Here is a 19451-nt window from a genome sequence, read left to right on the forward strand (position 1 = left end):
GTACAGCAGCTCTTCTAAGAAACTATGCTACTATTGTCTCCTGGCTGATGGGACAGAATAACAACAAGAAATAGTTGATCGGCCTATCTAACAGTAATTTTTACAAATAATAAGTCATTTTAACGAAGTAAGTTCTTTATTCCGGAAGATCCATCCGCGAGTACATCGAAACAAATCGTCTTAAAATAATCGTTAATCAATCTTCACAATTCCATACACAAGAAATTGAACATAATATTATTGAGGAACGATAAAAATATAGGTATCTACTAGGTAAGGCACAAACTGAAATTATAGTCAAAATGATTTAGTTGAAAAGAGCAAAATAGGTAAACACGCAACTATCATAGCTTATCATATAAATAAATGAAGGTGCATAAGTATAAAAAGTAAATGTTACAATAAATATATTTCATATATTCTGGATATAAGCCTCGTCCATACAAGACACAAGTGTCTGGAGAATACCTTTTCTGTACGGTGATTGCATGTTGTTATACTTCCACACTGCAGTTTTATAATGATAATTATACGAGTATAACGCCAGTTTTACACTCGAGTTCATAAACCACATCTACATTTTTCAACCTTATTGCAATGGATTAAGGTGAAGAAATGTATAGGTACCTACATATTTATGAATTCGACTATACTTAATGCTATACTAGCTACATCTACATCATGTTACGTATAATTATATATCTGCAGCATGGGAGCACTATTAGATGCCAAATACCTACCAGATAACCGACCTTACTGTCACTGATTAATATTCCATAAATGACATTATGCTATTATCAGCCAAGAACTTTTACTAGAGCAATAAACTAATTTCTTTCATACAAAATCATGATCGATATTTCCTGATATGAAATAGTGTATAATAAAAAAAATATTAAGGATTTTTTTTTAATATTAAGGCCAATCTTAAGGTGTATAATTTATTTCTCGAATATGATGTGCGGAACGCCCTCTGTTACATTATATTTACAAGTAGCAAACGCTTTTATCACTAGATAGACAGAAAAGCTCTTGTAATTCATGATGTTTGAAAAAATACCTCGGTCGACTTTAATAATAATAAAATAGTTTTTGCTTAGTGCAACATTACCACAAATAATCATTTTACTGTAATGGCAACACAATGGTAAGTTTTTGGCATCCGATCAAAATCACCGTACAGTCTGCCTTAATAAGCTACAAATACATACTTACTCGATATATCACTCGCAATTTCACTGTTATAATATAATAATATTACTTAATCGTTCACATTGAACCTCCCTCCCTCATCCGTCCGCTTGTACCTATTTACATTGTCACGGTTACAATTTGTTTAAATATAAACATTAAAGAAACGTTATGATACAAAGATATTTAAAGTCGATATTTGTAACACAGTTATAACTTGACCTTGAACTTGACGACCGGTGTGGCCTAGTGGGTAGTGACCCTGCCTGCGAAGCCGATGCTCTTGGGCTCGAATCCCGGTAAGGGCATTTATTTGTGCGATGAACACAAATAATTGTTCCTGAGTCATGGGAGTTTTCTATGTATATAAGTATGTATATCGTCGCCTAGGACCCATAGTACAAACTTTGCATCGTTTGGGGCTAGGTTGATCTGTGTAAGATGTCCCCCTAATATTTATATTGATTTACTTGTAAGACCCACGTTTTTACGCAACAGTGTTTTTTATTAACTTTCTTGAATATATTTACTACTTACTAGCTCACTGTATTTTAGGTACCTAGGGGCTATTCATAAATTACGTCATTTCAAATTATTTAAAAAATTAGTCACAAAACGATGACGTAATCTATGGACAGCCCCCTACACAATTATTTGACTATTAACTATAGTTACTTTTATAACAGGTATTTTTATCAGAAATATTTTATACAAAAGTATTAGTAGTATTACACTGATAAATAGCAGCAGCTAGTTGTTTTCTTATAATCATTTATGTTCTGAAAACTAACACAATGAGATTCCGTTGGAAATAACAAAAAGAATAACGTTACGTTTGAAATATAAACTCGACCTCCAGGGGCCCATTTCTCGAACGATATTAGACTTATATTATTAGTCCACGAACTGTCAAATCGTATGGGTTGCCATGACAACACACTAATAATATTAGACTAATATCGTTCGAGAAATGGGCCCCAGTTAAGTGTATTGTACGTGCGTGGTTTTACAAGTGTAAAGACCAAGAGAAGGGTCCAGAACTTTCCACAGACAATCCATCTCAAGGAAACAAGTATCCGTTCGATTCAACGGTAAATGTAATATTGGTGAGGCGCGAATACAATACTACTGGGGCTCGAGAATCAAATATGTATAAAAGATGTCATTTATTTCAGCTAATTATAAATGAATTAGAAGAATAAGACTTGCTCTAAGAGCAAGTCAAGGCGAGACTCTTGTTAGGCCCCGAGAGACCGGAGTGCTGTACAATTTTATATTTACAGTGTTGTTCATTTTTATTCAGTTGAAAGTATTGTTAAAGTTACAAGTTCAAATGGCAACACTTGCCAGAAAGTATCTCGTCATTAGGTAAATACGGGACAGTCATCAGAGTTATATATTTTATAATATTAAACATTTAAACTTGTAATTTTACTTCCCCTTCTCCCAAAGGCTGAAATTTATAACATTCATTACAACAATGTGGATATTTAAATAATCATGTATCCTAAAACACAAGCCGTTGGTTACTGTGGAGGTGGGGCTAGGTATAACATGTCTCATATCATTTATTCATTTGTTTCATTCTATTTTGAAATGTTTTTGTTATGTTCAATTTAATAAAATTTAATTGTTATAGTCTGTCCGTTTTTTTAAGATCAAGTACGCTTTAGTAATGTATGGCGATCTTTATTTTAGAAATCGGACAGACCATACTGTTATTCTTGCATGGTGGGTATTAAAGCAAAGGTATACAAATCACAAATTGTTAACATTCACCTGTCACTTTGACATTTGTCTGTATGTATGTGATGCAATGAACGTGGGGGGGTTATATGCCGTGCCGGTGGCGGCCGGAGGCCTGTACTACCATACAGCACACACTAGCCTAAACGTTAGTGGCGTCATGTGGGGTCGAGCGTGTGGCTCAGGCTCCGGACCTGATCCAGGCCCGCAAGGAGATCGCTGCGGAAGAAAAACATCGGTCAGGTTTACCTGTTCATAAATAGAATCTCGTCGGAACGGGGTAAAGTATATTAATTTAAATTTATAGTTTGTGATATGGAAAGTGTAAGTTTATCTTTTTTTCACGTACCGGAGCGAGGCCTCGGCCACGTCGGCGGCGGCGCGCAGCTCGGCGGCGGCCCCGGCCTGGCCGCCGCGCAGGGCGCGCACCGAGGCCTGCGCGGCCGCCAGCTCTTCCTGAACAAAAAAATGCTCATTTGAATTTTTGACCAATCGACCATAATGGTCGATTTAGATGGAGACTATTTTGAGACGCTTAAATTACGGCGCCAGTGTCTACCTAAAGCACATCTTCAGACCGTTTAGACAATAACTATTTTCAGCCGTCTAAATCTCGCCGCCAGTGACCAGCAAACCGACACTAGTCGTTTACATGGTGCCTTTTCAGTACCAGTCATTAGCACGCCGCCACAGCCGATGGATCTAGTTTTTGCGCATCTCCTAGTTGTCCTGATAACTCAGGAGATCCAGGATCTCCTATCCAGGATCTCAGGATATAAGGAGATCTGTAGTCTATCTCAGGATCTCCATCATTTAAAATGAATTCAGGAGCTCTGAAGTTGAAAAACCAAAGCAAAAGCAAGAGGCGTGCTAGCGACTGGCAGCGACGTGTTTACACGAGTCCGAAAAATAGGCGCGGGGGCAGCGAGAGACGCGGGTCACTGGCGCCACAAAATAGACTCGTGTTCTATTCCGTGCCAGCGCTGGCATGCTGCGAAAAAATGGCACCGAAAGTGTTTATATGGTGCCTTTTCTAGGCGCCTTAATTTAGGCGTCTCCAAATCGTCTCCATCTCTAAATAGACCTTTATGAAATATTAACAAACGAGTCAATGACTGACCTTAAGCCTCCTGATTTGTATCTTCAATTGATTTACCAATGATTCTGATTCAGGTGATTCTCGATACTGAAAAAACAAGTTTGAACATTGATTATATTCAAACCACCTAGGTACTTTATCTGTGATAAAGTTTATCAGTTGTACAATTTATGAAATCCTGTTTACAAATAATTAGCTCGCTCGCTTACCGCATCATCGCCCATGGCCCTCGCGTCGCCGGCGCGCCGCCGGGCCTGCTGCGCCTCGGCCCGCGCGGCGCGCAGCTCCTCCTCCAGCCGCACACGTTGGCGCCGCTCCACATTTAACTCTGTCCTGCACGAGCAGAATGATTTTTACCTTTTATTTTATGTAGAATTTCCATCATACACCACAGTAATAGTTCCAACTATCTTTTACAAATAAATACTAGGACTATTGACTGTTGACCATTCTGACATTTAACTTGTACCTTTCATCCCTTGCTTTTAATTTTTATGCGCTAGTGCTGCTGTGATAATTATAAGATGGTAAAAAGTTCATCATACCTTGTCCTCTCTAGCTCCTGCAGCAAAGGCTGCAAATCAGGCTCTGGTTCAGGTGAAGTCCGTCCCGGGTGCACGGGCAGGAAGTCTGGCAGCCGCATGGACTCTGCCCCTGACACATCAACATCATACACTATCTTATATAGTTAGTGTTGCCAAATGTTAAGATAGTGTCACATATTGACATCAGAGCTGGCAGTTAAATCCATGGTGTCATTTGACTAATATACAGAATCATAGATTTAACCCAATTTTTCAATAAACATTTACTTCATAATATTTTAAATAAACTATACTAGCATTACTTCATACAGTATTTTTCTCAGGAGCATTATATTCTACTGGCATAATTGCATTTTTGTGTCCATCATTAATATTTCATAACATAATTAAAAGTCAGGTCATGCAAATGGCAAGTGATAAACAATAAACATAATTATGCAAGTAATAATTCATTTTCTCAATCTGGTCATACAAATACTCTTTATTGCACACCTCAATAAAAGGAAACAATACAAAAGAAAACAGAAATACAAGCAGAGGTAAACAACAGGCGGGTAATACTTGTCACCATGAATTATAAACACTATAGCAATAAAAAGAAAACTCACCAGCATTGGGAGGCAGGTCTAACGGAAATGTGGTGCGGGGAGACATGTTCCGTCGGTCAGCGGGATTCACAGACTCGGTGAGGTCCAGACTGAGCGGCACATCCTCGTCGGGCGCGCCCTCGGCGCCGGGCGGCAGGTCGAGCGGCGCCGCGTACCCGCGCCCGCCGTAACCTCGCGGCGTCCGCCGCCCCAGTGACCCGGCGCCCCCCGCGTTGAAATTTGTGTTAAACGTAAAATCCGGCAGATTATCCAGATCCACTGATATTGGCCCGTTAGAGTTCAGGTAGGCCTGCTCCACTAGTATGTGATCCTGCACGAAGTCGGGCAGCGAGGGCATGCCCAGCGGCTCCAGGCCGGCCCGGTACGGCTGCGGGTCCGCGCCGGCCGCGTACGGGTTACGATCGCACTCGGTATTGTCCACTACACTATTATGAGACACCTCTACGGAACTATTCGAAGACGTATTATCACTGGCGCGGGGCTCCGCGCTCTTCTCTTTGGCTTGGGGGTCGCGCGCGGCATCGGGCCGCGTGGGCGAGTGCTGCACCGTGCTGGCGTACACCTTGGGCCGGGCGCCCGTGCTCTCGTACGTCGAGGTGCCCGGCAGCGACAGGTCGCGCTTCAGGAAATGACGGAACGAGAACGGGTTCTCCTCCTTTCGTGTCGCCCCGGTGGACTCTGAAAGCAAAACGAACGAGACTCGAGGCGTGCCTTTATATTTAGATGACAAAAAACAACTTCCAAACACTCACTCGAAGACGAACTTTTTGCTTCAGCGGGCGACGCATCGCCGTTTTCGCTATTATTACACTTCGCTTCATCAGTTTCCGGGGTTAGTAAACGGGGGAAGTATGGCAAATCCGTTCGGTTCTGCTCGTTGTCCTGAGAAGACCCTGCATTATTTGAATTTTGGGCCGATTTCTTATTTGATACACCGTCCTCGTCCTCCGCCATGATAATGAAAATGACAGTTCGTAAATTGCGTTCAAAAATAACAAAACTGTTGCGTTCGTAAATAAAGGCGCGTTCAAATCAGAATTCAGAGTTTTAAAAATTTGCCACTTTTTACTAGCGCGTCTTGTATTTATGTAAAAATAAGTAAATAAAAGTACTTACTACGTACTTACTGCGTACTTTTTTCAATCGTAGGAGTAAAATTACTAATAAATAAATTATCTTAGCGTGATTATTTATCAAAAGGAATTTACTATTTTACAAACAAATTATTGCAGTAGCAACATATGAAAAAAATTAAACGGAATTAATCTCATCTCATAAATCTCATAATAACATAGAGGTACAATAATATAGAGATGAAACGGGGGAGGGGCCAAACGACCGAACGAGATGCACTTATGGAACTTTCAGTAGGACTAGCAGAGAAAGCGGTATTATTGCTTGTCCTTGTCACAGTCTCACTTTTTGTTTGTTCCCCACCTTTTTATTAGTATGGATTATGGTGGGCAACAAATTAATTCGACCAATCACAGTGTCGCATTTGCGTATGTTTTGTCCCTCACGGAGGCACGCTTATACCACTTCTATACGATCCTACCTTCTATGCATAATAAGTTCCAATCCCGCATCCTCGCCCGCATCACACACTTTGCAAATAGAATTATTTAGAATATCTCTCTTCTTTGTCGGTCCCTCATTACTGATGATCGTGACCACTTGGTTTTGCAGCTCCCGTCATTTGTCTCCATCGATCTCGATCTCCCGGATCGGATGCGGATGGCGTAGCTCTCACCGCTCGATGGAGTTTGCCTGAGGTTGTCAATTTATTTGTGTTGTTGACTTGTTGACGCAATAAGATTCCACGGACGGACGTCCACGTCCACGTAGTTTTCCACCATCTTCCTCAATTCCTCGTGACAGGGTGCGACCACATGAGGTCGTTATTTTGTGCACAGAGGCTCTCCATTCTGCACGATTTTAAGTACTCTCATATCATGGCATTAAGGCCGCCCATAGTCTACAAATAAAGCAAATTATTTATTTGCCAGAATACAGTGGACCTTTTATATGGTAAAGTTGTGTTTAGTCAAATAAAGATTAAATATTAATAAAATAATAAATTTATCCAGTGAAAAGGGGAATATAAGTAAAACCAAATAAATAAGACAAATTGTGTATTAGTTATTTATCCTATTACTTTAAGGCTCCGATTAACCACTTCTTTGTGACTGTTTACCACCAAAATAGTCGCCAGATAACAATTATTATACTAAACATAATAACAACAAAATAAATTCGTTAACAATAAATGCAATTAGGTAGTATAATTTATACTTGTTTGATTTGCTTAATTATTACAAAAATAGTGACGTCGTTAAAGATTCTGAGCACTTTAACACTTATGAAGGGGTTACAATTTACACATTATTATTTTTGAAATAAAGGGGATACCTTGTAATAATGTTACAAAGCAAACAAGCGATAGCTGCTAACGCTAAAAATTTTAATACATAAGTAATTACATGATTTTTAATATCCACAATATTCACATCTTTTTATTTAAAAACATTTGGCACAGAACTTTTCAATATCAAAGAAAGTGCATAAGTTATATTACATACAGCTCCATATTTACACATGTATTATTAGATAGGGAGGACATGATGTAGAAGGGTTACACTCTGCTGTCTTTTATACCTAAGGGTCCTAAGTTGAGTAAGGACTTACTACATCGTCCTAAGTAAGCATAAGGATCCTATGAAATGTGGTAGTTAACATCTTTTACAACATTAGTAAACTTTTGCAACAGAAAAAGCGCAAAAAGTTAAAGTGACTTTAATAATTTATATGTTAGTTCAGTAAATCAGCACATTTTACATTCCTGAAAGTCGGTAAGCAACTGAATTATTATTGTAGAAGACTAGGTTCTTTTAGGTTACTGAAATGTCGTAGCGTTCATGGCACAGCTCCGTCGATGTACCTACACATAGATTAGGCTCTTAATTAGTTACACACTTATAGTTGTGCAAGTGCGGTAAGTTTCCAAAAACTTGAAAAGGTCTCGGAAATTTCAATAAAGTTTCACAGGTAACAAAGGAAACTTTCATTTTGGAAATTGAAAATTTCTATACCTGTATAATAATGAGAAGTTTCCGAAATAATTCCTAGTGGAAACTTCAAGCAATTTTGGAAACTTTCCGGCGGCACACCAGTACACATACTAGTACTAGTACACTTACTAGTGTGCATTTGGAAATAATTATTAATTAAACATGTGATAATTCACACAACAGTATTTAGAATTTAATATAAATAGTTTTAGAATTTCGTTGCAAGAAGATACTAGGTATATTATTAGGGGATATAATAAGATTAATAAGGTAATTGGAAGATTGGATAGGTTGAATAATTTAGAAATTCAAATTACAGTAATTAAGTAGGTATATAGCTTAAAAAAGTACCTTTCGAGAAGCTAAGTTTGACATATTATTAAGTCAATATTTTTTAGAATAACGAGATCCTCCACTTATAACTTTTTTAGTAAAATTTAATAACATGTTATGTAGGTATTGGATTTGTAGTTGTTAGATTGGATTTTATCATGTTCAATTGTAAGTATTTAAAAACTAAAAAGAATTGTATATTGAAAGGCTGCCATCGTCGGCTGTTAAGTGTTAACCCAGGAGTACTTTACAGCTTTAGGTATTACCTCTAATAAATAAATTAGCAAATTCCTGAGTTACGAGGTTTGCCATTTTAGGCGACGTTATGCGCAATGAAGTAGGTATAGCTGGTGGTGGTTTAGGTAGCTGGTGTCTGAAACAAATATAGGTATTCATTTTTTTCTCATAGGTGTTTACCCTTTACATATTGTTTTTGCTCTTCAAGAAACCCAAAGGTCACTGCGTTTATCATACAAAGATAAACATTAGATTAATGCAACTAATCAAAAAGTCGTTAGTTCTGTTATTGCACGATAAGAACGATATAACTACTAGCGAGCGATAACGATTGATTAGCTAGTGGTCGAGCCAACAGCAACATTTCACTGACCAATGATGACCCTTGTATACTTGCAATAGGGCTCACAAATAGTCAATTAGCAGCGTGGACGATGGTACTATACTAACCACAATACTAATTGGCGACTGAAGTCATAATCGTCTCTTTCATGCGTGTTCAGACACAGCGCTATTGAAAAGGACGGCATTATAACTTCAGTCGCCACTTGGTACTGCTGCGACCACTGTCATTATTGGACCTTATATCTTGGGAATAAGGTTGAAGAATGGTGAGATAATTGTGTCAACGGTATCTAATGCAGATATCAATAGCAAAGCAAATAGCTACCTACTCAATCAAACACGAAATTAATCAGTCTTAAACGTTTTAAAGGGAAGAACATTTTTTAATTTAAATCAAATGCCATAGAATTATATGGCGAAAACAAGATTTAAAGAAGTTGAGTTTCTTTTCTCTTCCTGGTATTTAGTTCTAGTTAAAAAAGCTAATTATAAGTAGCAATTATGACATGACTTCGGACAGAAAGCGCATTAGCATATGCAAATAAGTTTAAAATTCGGCCCCAGTTACCAAAATCTCAAATGAGACATTTGTATGTACGTAGTAGTAAGTAGTTAAATTATGAATTATGAGTATTAGACCCAAACCAAACTAATTATGACTAAAAAGTTATTATTAACCCAAACTACAATGTCGATAGGGATCGGTAAGACCTAATAGCCTAATACCTAGCGTTTCTTAAGTCACTTATATTTGAATTGAATATATTAATTGTAATATAAACACCTACTTAAGCTAGGATACATTAGAAGGAGCTTACAAACTAAGTTCAATAAATAATTATTTAATTTTAACATATCCGTTACATAGTCTCGAGCTCATAAGAATAAATGCCAAATGTTGGTCAAAAATATCTGAACCCTCCACTGAATAGCTGACAATATTTGATGTTCAGATATTTTTGCCGCTTATATTGATCTATTAGAATAATTCATATTAATTTTGTGTCTAAACATGGTCATGATTGTAGTAGTAATCATAGAAAATAAATACCTTGTCGAAAACCCGTTCCATAACGTAAACTTTAAATATTAAAATACGAACTCGCTTCCCCTACCGCGCCTACCGCCGTAATTTGGCAACATTCATTAATATCAGAAAACTACCCGTTAAAGGTATATTTGGATGCTGTAAGCACAAAATACTTTTTGAAAAAATAGTAAGTTATGTATTTACACATATAATATGTATCTTGACTGAAAAAACTACGATTTATATACATTTTGCTATAATTGCTTTAAGAAGTTGTTGAAGTCGAAAATTGTAGTGTGAGCACGTCTTAATATATATTTGGTTCCATCGTTTCCCCGCGAATTATCCGATTAGATAATGTATCGCCGCAAAACAAGCTTATTTGTGTGGCGGAAAACAGTTTTAATTTATTCTTGCAAAAATTAGTCAACGTTTCGTCCCGGATTACTCCGAATAGAAATAGATTCCCAGCAAACTCAGAAATCAAACAACAGGTTGTTGAATAAAGTTATGGGGAATGGGGAGTGATTTATTTACTGATTATAATGTATTCCCAATATGAGGAATCACCCACCTTTTCTCTCCTATACTCTGTACGAAGAAGAATTAACTTTTTGTTGTCATAAGTTGTCAGAAGTGTCTCTTGAATGAAAAATGTTGAACAATTCATGCCACATTTTTTTACCTAACTGTGCTGCTGTCGTCTCCTGGTTAACACGGGATAAAATAACTACAGGAAATGGTTTAACCCGGTTTAGCTTTCACATTCCTCATTGCCCTTATTTACAGCCCTTGTTGGACTCAATCGAAACTCATCTGACTGCGGAGTAACTGAGTGGCGCTCGGTCTGCCTCGGTGGCATCTTGGCTAATCGCCAGAATGCCGATCGGACGCATTTTTATCCGATACATTAAACATGTCCACTGCGACGTGTAATACCTACGCCTACGGACGCGTGCCACATTGTATTGACTCGGAAATAGAGCGGTGGCATTGTCCAATGATGTCTCACTGATGTTTACTTCCCGAAAAATGTGTTGAAGAGACATACCTTTCTATCATTACATTCATTACTCAAGAACAAATATAATTAAATCAAGTGAGATTACATATCAATAGGTTGTGTTATTGTTGCATCACGGTTTAAAAACTGTTTATAATTAATGATAAATAAATATGTCGCCTTTGCCAGGAAAAACCAAAAATCCCGAGTAAGTACTAGCACTACTAACAATAGTAACATCTGTTAACCCCTTGAACGGCACGCCTGTCGGCGGTGGTGCGTCGTCGTGAACCTTGTCGGAACGGCACGAAGGTTGATATAGGGCTGTGGCCGGGCACGTCAGTTGACGTCTCAAGGGTTAAATGATCAACACTAGACGTCTTAGCAGCAAGATTTACTACTTGTCTGTTAACCGTGTGGACGAGTTCAGGGCACTTTCTCCAGGTTTCATCTTACAAAATTTGTTAGCGCTACTCTTAAACTGCAGGCAAAATGTTCTTAAGAAATATTAAAGAGATCACTGGCAGTTCTCACAGGTCGTTTTAGAAAATATCATGAAATTACATCTTTATCTCTATACTCGTAATACACACGTTATATATTATACGTCTATACGTTACACAGTTTAAACGACCAATATGTTCTAAGAGTTCTAAGAATAAGTCAAGTATGAGCATTTCTCTCAGAGGTTATTCACACTTCACCACTACGATCTGTAGCATATTGTCCATCTCTTTTCCACCTTCGTTATCGTCCTGTACAATACAATCATGCATACTGTTACAACGTGAAGGCCACGTTGACGATGAAAGCGCCCATCTTAAGGAACTCCCGGGTACCTAATAATACTTAGTCTAATATCACAGATCGCACGCAAGTGCGCTCCCTTCAGGCCTACTTATATCCAAGCCTATAGACCAGCTTCACTCTAGCTACACTGTCACCTGGAGGCTGATCTACTACACTGTCTGGTGGCCCACTTATGTCCAGGTCTGTGGACAAGCAGACACCCACCACTAGCCATTCCATCCCCGCTGGCTACCTGGCCCTAGTCTCTGGCTAATTGGCCGGAACGGCCACATTCTCTGGCTTGTTGTGAGGACTGGCCACGGTGTCCTCTGGCGCCGTGGACTCATAGACACCACTCGCCTCTCCGTTCCGTGGGTTACTATCCTCTGGCCAGTTGGCTACGCTGCCGGACCTGGCCGCGCTGTCTGGCTAGCTGGCGGGGCTGGCCGGGCTGTCCTCGGGCGCCGTGGGCTAGCTGGAGCTGCTGGTGGAAGGGGTCTCCCTGCCCAGCTCGGCCGCCATGATGGCGAGCGTGAGCTCCTTGCGCGCCTTCTGCACCACCCACACCATCAGCGTGATGCCGATTAAGATCTGGAAACAGGAGAGTTTTTACGTTAGCATTTATATATTGACTGATGAAGACGGAATATCTTAGAGGCAAGACCAAGGCAAGACGTGCGATTTTCAAGCCGGGGAGCAGAAACCCCAGGCTCCAATTTCACCACGGTGACAGGTGCGACAATTGTAATACATCACTGTTGCTGACGTCACAGGCATCCATGGGCTACGGTTACCGCTTACCATCGGGCGGGCCGTATTCCTGTTTGCCACCATCATTGTTTTATTAAAAAAAACTTTATTATATTGGAAAAAAACAGATATTTCTCTTGCTAAGTTTATGACAATTGTCACAAGAAACACTACAATTGTCACGAAATTCCGACATATAACTCATTACCTGTCAAGAATTACCTACAATTCTTCTAAATCTTGACAATTGTCAGAAAGATCGCAAAAGAAATATCTGTTTTTTTCCGATATAATAAAGTTTTTTTTAATAATACAATGATGGTGGCAAACAGGAATACGGCCCGCCCGATGGTAAGTGGTAACCGTAGCCCATGGATGCCTGTGACGTCAGCAACAGTGATTTTACAATTGTCGCACCTGTCACCGTGGTGAAATTGGGGCCGGTCGTACCTATTTATGAGTTTTTCGGGACTTTTATGCAATACATCATTTGATGGGCTGTAATGTGTTCTTCGAATTAAATATAATTTATCGAAAGATTATAGTCGTCGTGAAATTATCTGTTAGCGTACCTAGGTACAGTCAGCAGCAGAAGTTGCTAAGCGGGCGAGGTGTTCAAAATGATCTTGACGCGACTTTATTATTAAGAGGATAAGAGCGTGTCAAGGTAATTATGAACACCTCGCCCGCTTAGCAATTTCTGCTGCTGACTGTACCTTTTTAAAACAGGAAGTAGCTGGTGACAAAAGCGGTTTACATGTATTTATCCGGTCGAGTTGTTTTTGCCATTAAACATGTTGTAACAAATTTTTAATTGTAACATAGGAGCTTTGGTTTTCATAGTTTTAGATTCACTAAAATAATCTTATCTTGTACAACGACGCTCGAAAAAAACTTATAATACCTAGATAAGCTTATGTAGGTATAATATGTGGAGTTTGAAACTAGAATTAGTATAGGTATGGGTATACAAAATCTTAAATATAAAACAAATCAACCGAAATAAACTGTAATTTTCGTGTCGAATTAGTATTCGGAGTAAATGTAAATGGTCCACCCTGTACGCTCTAGATATTCGGCTGAATTGTCGTCGGCTCCGAAGTCTCGGAACGAATGCACAATGCAAAGGACGGGCGGCGACATTTCTACGCACTAATGTCGCTTTTGACTTCACTTCAGGCACTTTGGACTGATCATTCATTTGGATATCAGTCGGACAGCAATATTCTGTATTATGTACAATCTGATTTATTTTAGAGATATATTATATTATAACACGTCAGCCAGTTGTAAAAAATTAAGTACAGTATAGTATAAGTAATTTGTTTCAAAACTTGTGGTCATCAGCTTTGGTGTCTACAGAAATAGTTATTTGTACAACAAGATATCAAAGTTTGATATTTCTTCGAGTGCTTATTTTGAGTCCCGTGCAAGCGAAAGATTCTTTAATATCTTGTTTTATAATTTAGAATCTTGAGCGTAGTAAGAGACTCAAAGCCGCACGAGATGTAAATAACTTTGATCTCATGTATAGTACACAAAACTTTTCACATCAGCAGTGAGAACATATTAGACTACCTGAAGAATGAAATCCTTCTTTGTCACTTACCTATTCACTCATGGTTTCTTAAGATATACTAACAATTAAGTTTAATTACCGTAATCAAACCCAAAAACAAAACGTAATAAAGGCCATAGTCGGTTTTCCATAGTAAGTTGGCCCTTAAACCAATTTGATTCGGGTTTTTTTTCTGAGTACCTCTTATGGTGAAGGATATTTTTGCTGAGTATCAACATCCTACTAGAGACAGTTTCTGACTTATGATTTTTAATTTTTTTTTCTTTAATGTATTGTTTATCGGGATGTATTCAAGCGATTTGCTTAATTTTTTTAAATAGTGTTCTTTACTTAGGTATGCATCTATACTCAAAAAACGAATACCAGTTGTCATATAAAAAAAGAGAAAAAAAAAGTTTAAAAAAATAAAACATTTTTTTATGTCGTGGTGAAGTAGTCTCTAATTTTTTTTTCTAGTTGTAGGTCAGACATTGGCCTACTACTTGCCTAAATATCGCAATTTTCCAAACGGTACTTCCTGTCAAAAATTAGCAATGTGTGTGGTAAGTTCTGTACTCAGTCGGTGTTTTTCAATGTAGTATACAAACTCTTCGATTATGTTTCTTATCAGGTTGTCGTATTTAAGAGTAAAATGCTAATGGCAACTTAATGTTTGTATACTACATTGAAAAACACCGATTGAGTACAGAACTTGACCACACACATTGCTAATTTTTGACAGGAAGTACCGTTTGGAAAATTTTGATATTTAGGCAAGTAGTAGGCCAATGTCTGGCCTACAACTAGAAAAATAAATTAGAGGTATCACTACTTCACCACGACATAAAAAAATGTTTTATTTTTTAAACTTTTTTTTTCTTTTTTTTTATATGACAACTGGTATTCGTTTTTTGAGTATAGATGCATACCTAAGTAAAGAACACTATTTAGGAAAATTAAGCAAATCGCTTGAATACATCCCCATAAACAATACATTAAAGAAAAACAATTAAAAAATCATAAGTCAAAAACTGTCACTAGTAGGATGTTGATACTCAGCAAAAATATCCTTCACCATAAGAGGTACTCACAAAAAAAAACCCGAATCAAATTGGTTTAAGGGCCAAATTACTATGGAAAACCGACTATGGCCTTTCAGTAAAATAATATGGAAGTAACGAACATCAACTGACACTTCAATTGCCAACTTTTTTGCAAAAAAAAAACTTTGTAAGATACGGTCCGAATTGCGGATACTTACTATTTGTCAACTAGTAAAGATTCTAAATTAAAAGTAGAATTATTTATTTTGCGTGATAATCTGTGTATATTTTTGAGTTCATTATTTTAATTGTACAATAAAACTGTATAACTTACCTAAGTAAACAGGTGACGAACAGAAATTTTACAAGAGAGATAACATTTAATTTCTGTTTAGCTTCAAAACCAGTCAAACAAGTACGGATACGGTAACAAGTTCTACCTCCAAAAAGACGCACAAAGGTTGTTTTAAACGACGCATACTTACCTACCTACTTTTTTAGTTTGAATTCAAACTCGGTACCTAAATGAATTAGAAAAATATAATACATACACAGAATGGTACAGAAACCTTGAAAGAAATAAAACGCGACATGCAGGTTTTGCCACGAAACATGACAGAGGAGACAGCAATGCACATTCTCTGCTGACCACTAATGTCAAAAAGGAGTAGGTACCTATGTTAGGGCGGCACATATTGCAACCTTATAGGTACAGAACATTACGGCGCGAAGAATATGGAATTTCCTATAGATTCAACGGGCATTAGTAATGAACTTTAAAGGGCCGCCAATAGACCACTGTTTGGTCTATGTGGCACTCAAGAAGGCTCACAACACCACAATAATTAATACAAAATAAATAATATCTCGTACCTTGGCATTCATCTCAAGTTCACAAATCAGGAACCTTTTTTATGAATACGTGGAGATAGTCGGTGTGTACCATACCAACCAACAGCAATTTTAACTGACCACTAGACCTTGTTATTATTACAATAAGGTATACAATTAGTCAGGTGTCAGTGTGGACGTTGTGTAAACATTGTCATCATGCACATGACGTGATAACGCCAAATGACGGTGATAATGATAAGATATAACTAGGTAATATAACTATCTCGTCAGGAGTGTCAATAGATAGTAAGCGGTATTAGATGGTTGCCCTCGAAATTTGGTGATAACTGATAAGGTTCGCTGATATTTGCTACATGGCTTAAACAGTAATAGGTATCCCAACAAAAACATAAATGTGAAATGAGAGCCAAGTTCAATATTAAGAATATGTGTCGTTGTTGACTCGCTGACAAAAGAATTGAGATCTATATGGGTGCCAAGTTCTGTGTTGTGTAGAAAATCCTGAAATTATAAAGGATTTGACTTGGCTAGTTTTTACCAACAAACCAAATTTTAGAAAAGTAGCCTATACGTAAAAACTAGCCAAGACAACTCCTTTATAATTTCAGGATTTTCTACACAACACAGAACTTGGCACCCATATAGATCTCAATTCTTTTGTCAGCGAGTCAACAACGACACATATTCTTAATATTGAACTTGGCTCTCATTTCACATTTATGTTTTTGTTGGGATATCATTACTTTTTGTACAGAAATTACTATAGTAGGTATTCATCATAAAAGCAGTTTGCCTAAGCTGAAAAGGAGACCCTAGCTAACGCGCGGTCAATTGTTAAAAAGTTTCAGTTTTCAGATTTTTTTCTTTTTTATACGCCTAATAGTCTAGCTTCATGCCAAATATCAAGTTTCTAAGTGATCTAGAAGTGGGTTAGGTTTTTGGTTTATAAGTATTACCTAATAAATTTTTTTACATGTAAATATCAATAATTTCCAGTTTTCAGATTTTTCCCTCTATATAAACCTAATAGTCTACCTTGATGCCAAATATCAAGTTTCTAAGTCATCTAGAAGTGGGTTAGGTTTTTGGTCTATAAGTATTAATTATGTTTTTTCCATCGAATTATCAATAATTTCCAGTTTTCAGATTTTTCCCTATATATACACCTAATAGTCTACTTTGACGCCAAATATCAAGTTTCTAAGTGATCTTGAAGAGGGGTTAGGTTTTTGATCTATAAGTATTAATTTTTTTTCCATCGAAATATCAATAATTTCCAGTTTTCAGATTTTTCCCTCTATATACACCTAATAGTCTACCTTGATGCCAAATATCAAGCTTCTAAGTCATCTAGAAGTGGGTTAGGTCAGGCCTCCGTCACACGCTCAAGGCCACGCGCTATATGCCTACCGCTCGGCGTATCGTCGACGATACAACCGACAGAGGGCCGCCGAACGCCCGCCTGAACGCTCGCACCGCACGTTTCCCGCGCTGCAGTGTTGTGCAGTAAATGGGTGTAAAAGTCAAAAAACAAAGGAAAAAGCCTATAATAAAGATTCATCTTTTTATGGCGGGCTAAAGGTCCCACCTGAAACGTTTAAGAATTATATTGAAGGGTTAGAAAAAGTATTTTTTAATAATTTTGACGACGTAATAATTAATCGGCCTGGCTCCAATTTCACCACGGTGACAGGTGCGACAATTGTAAAACATCACTGTTGCTGACGTCACAGGCATCCATGTGCTACGGATACCGCTTACCATCGGGCGGGCCGTATTCCTGTTTGCCACCATCATTGTTTTATTAAAAAAAACTTTATTATATCGGAAAAAAACAGATATTTCTCTTGATAAGTTTATGACAATTGTCACAAGAAACACTACAATTGTCACGAAATTCCGACATATAACTCATTACCTGTCAAGAATTACCTACAATTCTTCTAAATCTTGACAATTGTCAGAAACTTCGCAAAATAAATATCTGTTTTATTCCGATATAATAAAGTTTTTTTTAATAATACAATGATGGTGGCAAACAGGAATACGGCCCGCCCGATGGTAAGCGGTAACCGTAGCCCATGGATACCTGTGACGTCAGCAACAGTGATTTTACAATTGTCGCACCTGTCACCGTGGTGAAATTGGGGCCTGGTAGCACCGAATTACAACTTTAAAAACCGTTGATTTTCCGTTGCTTTGCTCCTGAGTATTTATTAAAATTATTTACGCAATTTAGGATATTTACAACTATAAAATTTAATAACAGAGAATTCTGAGAAAGGAAAAAAATATAAATCATTATATAAAACTAAAACATATTTGATTGACTAATAAAAAATATGGTTGATCCGCAACATTCGTTTTATTACAATAATCATCATAGGTAGATGCCTACAACCCTAGCGCATTCTTACGATGACGCGTTAGCACGTGACTCGCACGGCGGGCAACACAGTCTCGACTCTTTGTGCGCGTACTTATGGTACATTTCTTCTTGTCCTGAGCAGCAGGTATTATTATTAAGGTTTTGTAGGCTATTATAGCGTAGGTATTTTCGCTTTTGTTTGGGAATGAAGTATCTGTTACGTAGTAACTATTTATTAATCTGTGGTTAGGTTTTTGGTCTATAAGTATTAATTCTTTTTTTTTCATCGAAATATCAATAATTTCCATTTTTCAGATTTTTCCCTCTATATACACCTAATAGTCTACCTTGATGCCAAATATCAAGTTTCTAAGTGATCTAGAAGTGGGTTAGATTTTTGATCTATAAGTATTAATTATTATTTTTTCCATCTAAATCTCAGTAATTTCCAGTTTTCAGATTTTTCCCTCTATATACACCTAATAGTCTACCTTGATGCCAAATATCAAGTTTCTAAGTCATCTAGAAGTGGGTTAGGTTTTTGGTCTATAAGTATTAATTCTTTTTTTTCCATCGAAATATCAATAATTTCCATTTTTCAGATTTTTTCCTCTATATACACCTAATAGTCTACCTTGATGCCAAATATCAAGTTTCGAAGTGATCTAGAAGTGGGTTAGGTTTTTGGTCTAAAACTATTAATTATTTTTTTCCCTCGAAATATCAATAATTTCCAGTTTTCAGATTTTTTCCTCTATATACACCCAATATTCTACCTTGGTGCCACATATCAAGTTTCTAAGTGATCTAGAAGTGGGTTAGGTTTTTAGTCTATAAGTATTAATTATTTTTTTTCCATCGAAATATCAATAATTTCCACTTT

The 19451-nt window shown here is 37.5% G+C and overlaps 2 protein-coding genes across 3 annotated transcripts in view; both read right to left on the reverse strand.

Moving 5' to 3' along the window:
• Positions 1-117: 117 nt before the first annotated feature.
• Positions 118-6204, reverse strand: LOC134795687 (uncharacterized). 2 transcript variants are annotated; one of them, XM_063767619.1, is made up of 7 exons: positions 5942-6204; positions 5190-5867; positions 4582-4684; positions 4246-4369; positions 4058-4123; positions 3287-3393; positions 118-3156 (listed from the first exon to the last, which is right to left on the reverse strand). In XM_063767619.1, the coding sequence occupies exons 1-7, from the start codon at positions 6141-6143 to the stop codon at positions 3096-3098; spliced, it is 1341 nt and encodes a 446-aa protein (XP_063623689.1). In that variant the 5' UTR covers positions 6144-6204; the 3' UTR covers positions 118-3095. The 2 variants fall into 2 exon arrangements, with proteins under 2 accessions (XP_063623689.1, XP_063623688.1); XM_063767618.1 differs by having other exon boundaries at positions 4582-4690.
• A 1102-nt stretch (positions 6205-7306) lies between these two features.
• The window catches only part of LOC134795734 (transmembrane protein 64), a 53533-nt gene continuing 41388 nt past the window's right edge, over positions 7307-19451 (reverse strand). The window contains exons 3-4 of the mRNA XM_063767683.1: positions 11813-12585; positions 7307-11777 (exon numbers count right to left, since the gene is read on the reverse strand). Of these exons, the coding sequence (XP_063623753.1) occupies positions 12466-12585 (120 nt within the window). The 3' untranslated portion in view covers positions 7307-11777; positions 11813-12465. The remainder of the gene's footprint in view (positions 11778-11812; positions 12586-19451) is intronic.

Source organism: Cydia splendana, chromosome 12, assembly GCF_910591565.1.
Source record: "Cydia splendana chromosome 12, ilCydSple1.2, whole genome shotgun sequence".
Classification (NCBI taxonomy): domain Eukaryota; kingdom Metazoa; phylum Arthropoda; class Insecta; order Lepidoptera; family Tortricidae; genus Cydia; species Cydia splendana.

Excerpts from the sequence above, each read along its gene's own strand:
- LOC134795687 (XM_063767618.1), bottom strand. The coding sequence starts at position 6,143 with ATGGCGGAGGACGAGGACGGTGTATCAAATAAGAAATCGGCCCAAAAT. Across the intron at positions 4,370-4,581 it reads CAGGAGCTAGAGAGGACAAG|GACAGAGTTAAATGTGGAGC; the intron begins GTATGATGAACT and ends CTGCTCGTGCAG. Across the intron at positions 3,157-3,286 it reads GTGGCCGAGGCCTCGCTCCG|CGATCTCCTTGCGGGCCTGG; the intron begins GTACGTGAAAAA and ends TTTCTTCCGCAG.